Raw genomic sequence first — 5,452 nt, 5'->3', positions numbered from 1 at the left:
CTGCTTCCATCTGACAGCGTTTTACCTCGTGCATCATCCTTTAGTTTTTCGTATGTTTCGTGGAATCCTTTCAAGTTATTAAAATTACAATACCAATTCCTTTGTAAAATAATAGGCAGAGATCCATGTGGTGGGTGGGACTGTACGACTATCAATCAGCCTGATGGGGATGGGGTCGCTATACATTTGCCTCAGTGTCGCATATATGTACATCAAATAATATCATGCCTCGGGAAATCCCTTGTTTTTCATTGTTGTATCTATGAAAATAAAATAAGAGTTAGGTACCAGTGACGCGGAACACATGTGATCACGAGCTCTTCTTGGAAAAACTTCGCACCTCGACATCTCTGAAAACCCTCCATGTAAAAAATTGAGACTTGGCTTATTGTCAACTGCTACTCATGGGGAATAAGATATGTTAATGATGATGTCGTCATCGGGCCTTCATTATGACGTCATAATTTTACAAGTACAAAATTTTTCCGATCATTCTGAATTTTTTTCCTCAGCAACTGTTGGTTTGATGGACAATTTTCGCCATCGGAGTGCCTCCTCCTGTAGAATATTTAATGATAATCATGATGTCATCGGTCATGTGGTACAGGCGCCATATTGGAAAAACATTGCACCTCTCTATCTACAAAACCGTTGACTGCACAGGGTAAGTATAAGTATTCTATGAATACCATCTAGTTCTTTGAGAAATGAGCAATGAGGCAGAGCTGCAAGATACAGTCAGGGTTATGTAAGACATGCAGTATTTGACATTGCTGACGAAGATCTCTTGGTACTTTTGCTCCAAGTTTGGGTATGCTCCGAGTACCATACCATCCATCCATCCATCCATTGGGACCATACTCTGTGCAGAGCATTGTTGCTGCTGAAGCAGTATCCTTGGCTATTGGGTACAATCCGGAACAGGTCACCACTCCAACGCAGGATACCAGCAAGCTGGCACTCATTTTGCCGACCTCGGAAGGATGACAGGCAGAGTCAACCCCACCTGGTATTAATTCAACAGCCGAGTGGGATTTGAACTCAGGATCCTCAGATCCCAAGCCCACTACCCTAACTATTGAGCCAACACCAGGCAGTACCATACCATGCTGTGTTATTCAACATTATTAAAAAAATACAAAAACAAGTGAATAAAAATATTTATGTGAAATAAAAAAATGTAATGTACTGTAGGGATGACAAACTCATCTAAAAAAGGTTTTAAACAAGATGGGGATGATGTTGGTTTTGTGAGTAGCTGACAGTATCGCTGTCACATTATCCCAACATCACTGCCTTCTTTACACTTCATCAATTATTGCTTCAAGCTTCGACAAACTCTCCACTGGTACCGATCTTGTTCAGCCTTTTGGCTGCTGGATGCATCATTGGTTAGGGGTGTATCTATGCCACTGATGCAGTGCCTCTTTTACCAGTACACTGGTGCTCATTTTGCTGACCTCAGAAGGATGACAGGCTGAGTCAACCCCCTGGTGTTAATTCAGTGGCCAAGAGGGCTCGAACTCGGAACCCGAAGATCCAAAGCCACCACCCCAACCTCTAAGCCAACACCAGGCTCTCTCCACTGGTTACAACAGGACTTGATCACTCTTGTAGTGTCGCCACACACTGAGACTCTACAAATTAGCAGCCTGACTACAATGTTAATACCAGTACATAAACATCAACTTCTTACAAACCGCATGCACATCTCTAATAACCGCATTCTATAATTATCTGCATTTGTGATTGGTTAGTCTCGCGTCTTAAAAAATGTAGGAAAGGCAACTGAAGTTGCAAGAACTCTCTGAAGTTATGTAGGAACTTCTTATACTTTTGATGAAATGAAATATAGGAGCTTATAATACTTTTAGCTGGACAATAGTCTGCAAGTAATGATGTAGGGATTGTTGTGTGATGGCAATACTGTTAGCCACTCTCTAAATCCACATCATCTCTCTTGTTTAAAACCTTTTTTACACTGCAGTTTGTCATCCCTACATTGCTTTTTTCTTACTTGTTTCATTAAAGCTTATATAAGGAAGCCATTCTTGACACTAACCTCGTACCATGGAACTTATCTCCTGAATATTGGAAACTGGAGTGACAGCATAAAAGGGACATGTCACCAGCTACCAAATGGTGTCTTTGCCCACTCCCTCCACTTTCCCTGCAAAATTGTGCAATCTTCCAATACTGCTCGGCTACCTGGTGGAGTTCAGTCAGGCGGTCTGGACACTCTGCGAGCTGGTGGGGTTTAGTCCTTGTCCTTACACCTCCTTCCCCCTTACAAGTGGGGCTGGAACTGTATCGGACGCAGGGTCGCTGATGCCACTAGCCTGTAACAACTCTATCTATTACACTGCCTACAGTGAATTGAATTCTATCCAACTCCATTTACACACATTGAACAAGGCCATCATCCACTTTCTTTCCTTTTTCCTTCGCCAAGAGACACAAGTTCATTTTATTAACGTTAATGCATAAAGCTTTCTGCTCTTTTGCACTTTTCCATTTTTGAAACTTCCTTTTTGCTTTTCTTCACTTTCAGCATTGGAAATCACAACTCTTCATTCTTCATCAATTCTTTCATCAGTATTAGAAACAGTCGATAAGTTAAAAATGACTCATGACGTAATACTACCTTGATTTTAAAATTGTTGAAGTGCATCCCAAGTTGGTCTTTACCATAGTTCTGGATTTATTTCAAAAAAATACACTTGTGCTGCTTCCTTGCTTTACGCACAGCATTTAAAAGGATAGAGCACAGACAAAGAACCATGTTGGTAATAATAGTGTTGGCTTTGATGGGCCGAATGGCCTCCTCCTGCATTGAAGTTCCTTCTAAGCGCTTGCATGTGTTGGGGTGGAGTTTTCCATTGGCTCTTGCCAGGGCTTGTATGCGTTAGGGCAGAGTTGTCTATTGGCTTTGCTTTGTTGGCAGTTCTCAGAATTGTATTTATGTTCTGTAAAACTGTTCTAACACAACGACCTTGTTGTCTCCTCAGGGGCCATTAAAAGGACGTGTTGTGTCAGGAGTGGCGTATGAAGATTTTTCGAAACTTCTTTGACCTCTCCTTCATGTAAATAAACCCACTGATTTGTAAATCCCATTTTTACAAATGCCATGTGTGCATAGCTCTGTGTGCTTTGAGATGTGTAAAAATGCTGCTTTTTCTAAATAAACTTGTCTGTCTGACACAATGAGCCTTCTGTCCTTGAATTATCGTTTTACAACATTAATTGAATCCTTTCAAACAGCTTTGGGCACAACATGTGATTCCCTCATAAAATCTCATTGTATAACCAATCATTGAGTTTTGGTGTAGAAGATGCATGTTTCCTCTTCAAATTTTGCTTTCCCCTAACTTGGTCAATTTATGAGTGGTGCATATGACTTCTTTCTAAATGTATTCAAAATGCAAAACCAACATGTACTACTGGAAGGCCTTGCTACCTATGAACAGCTTCTTCTACTATGAGCAGTGGCACTTCCCGATCGAGCCTGATGAACCTATGAGCAGCACCATGAGCTTGAGTACTAATATTAGCACTGTCACCACTGTGGGCACTATCGACACTATTGGGCAATGTCAAAGTGAAAAGTGGGGTTTAGCAATCCAGTCTTTTCAGTTTATGATCGCCAGTTTGTGATCAAGGAACAATGTTTTTAAATTGAATGATATATTTTGAACACTAATGGGAACATGAATAAAATTGTGTCTGTCTTTTTAACGTCCCATACCTTGGCGTAGAATTCATCCCAACCGTTCATGCACAGAGAGGAGTGACAGAATATTATTTCTCTGTTTGTCTGCCTGACAGTCAAAGAAAATGGAAAAGCATTCCAAACAGGAAACTTACTGTTTTTAAGGACGTTATAAGCAACTTAAACAACAGGCACGAGAACCAATGTAACGTGTTCGATCGGGAAGTGTAATAGCCACTGGGAAAATGGTGGTAAAACCCCCATTTTTTTTTTTATAGTTATAAGCCTTTAAACCTCTTTAAACTTTTATTTAAATTGAATTATACACTTGAAACTTGTATAACACAAATCACTTTCATCATACTTCCAAGAACCATGCAATATTTCGATTTTGTAGCATTAGAGGGCATGGCATGTGTTTTGAGGCAAAGAAGATATGGCTATTATGGGTATGTACCATCATCACTATCAACTCGTCTTTATCGTCACCATCATCAACATCGTGATCGCATTATTGGATCAAGTTTTTTTTTTTTTATCATCATTATCAAAGGTAGGTTTCATGATCTCCTACCTCAAAAAATAAACTATATTTTGTTCTTTTTACAGGAAAATTAGTGATGTTGGCTGAATGGTTAAATGAACGGCTTAAATATACCTAACACCAGGTGGGTTGACTCAGCCTGTAATCCTTCCGAGGTCGGCAAAATGATTTCCAGCTTACTCAAAATAAGGCATTGGCATCAGCGGCACAGCCGTGCTCCCATTAATGATACATCCAGCAGCCACAGGCTGCATATGAACGAATAATAACTCAAGAAAACAAACTTTGATATTCCAATACAGGAAAATAAACTTTATTTTATGTTCTTAATACAGGAAAATAAACTTTATGTTCTTAATGCATGGAAATAAGCATTATTTTATGTTCTTAATGCAGGAAAATAAACTTTATTTTATGCTCTTAATACAGGAAAATAAACTTAATGTTCTTAATGCAGGGAAATAAGCATTATTTTATATTCTTAATACAGGGAAATAAGCGTTATTTTATGTTCTTGATGCAGGAAAATAAACTTTTATGTTCTTTACAGCGTGGATCGGCTCGCTACGCTCACCTATTCACATGTTGCAGAGATTGACATCACATATTTGTTGTGTTATCATGATTTACACCAATCGTAATACAAACTTTTTTTTTGCACAAATTTATTTGTAATATTTCTGGTATAATATTTATTGAAATTGATTTGTGATATAAAAAGGTCCACGTGGTCTGAATGGTCAATGCTATCAGCTGTCTAATCTGTCTGAAGGGTGTAAGGTGTCTAAATGATGTTCAGGTCTTCAGGGTCTTTGGGGTCTTTTGCGTCCTCGGGGTCTTCTTGGTGCTCTGGGTCTTTTGGGCCTTCGGGGACTTTTAGATGTTTGGGGTTGTCAGAGTCTTTTGGGGTCTTTGAGGTCTTCAGGGTCTTTTGGGGAATTCAGGTTCAACCAAGATGTGATTAATAGACATGTTGTCTTCATGGACTCATGGACGGCTTTGACCCACTGCTTCACCATGCTTTTCGATTTTATCATTGAGTATGGTCGTACTCCATATAGAAGCTGCCCGTTCAAATGTGTATACAATGATGTTCCTCACAAAAAATGGCCATTCATTCAAATGTGTACACAATGATGCACTCATACACTCCTAAAGAGTGAAGTCATAAGCATTTAAAAGCTATAACTTTTATTCTC

General features: G+C 39.4%; 1 protein-coding gene across 7 annotated transcripts in view; it reads left to right on the top strand.

Annotated features, from left to right (window-relative positions):
* The window catches only part of KIN (Kin17 DNA and RNA binding protein), a 41,288-nt gene extending 38,084 nt beyond the window's left edge, over positions 1-3,204 (top strand). For 6 of the 7 annotated variants that reach the window (XM_085871876.1, XM_085871875.1, XM_085871873.1 and 3 more), the window contains one exon: positions 3,009-3,204. In XM_085871876.1, coding sequence (XP_085728002.1) covers positions 3,009-3,018 — 10 coding nt within the window. In that variant the 3' untranslated portion in view covers positions 3,019-3,204. Of the gene's footprint in view, positions 665-3,008 lie in introns of all 7 variants that reach the window. The other variant, XR_015055614.1, reaches the window with a different exon arrangement.
* The last annotated feature ends 2,248 nt before the right edge of the window (positions 3,205-5,452 follow it).

Source organism: Eptatretus burgeri, chromosome 2 (genome assembly GCF_056783735.1).
Source record: "Eptatretus burgeri isolate ZD-2024b chromosome 2, Ebu_testis_v1, whole genome shotgun sequence".
NCBI classification, from domain to species: domain Eukaryota; kingdom Metazoa; phylum Chordata; class Myxini; order Myxiniformes; family Myxinidae; genus Eptatretus; species Eptatretus burgeri.
Note: the sequence above shows the minus strand (reverse complement) of the source record. Positions and strands in the feature narration are given on the sequence as shown.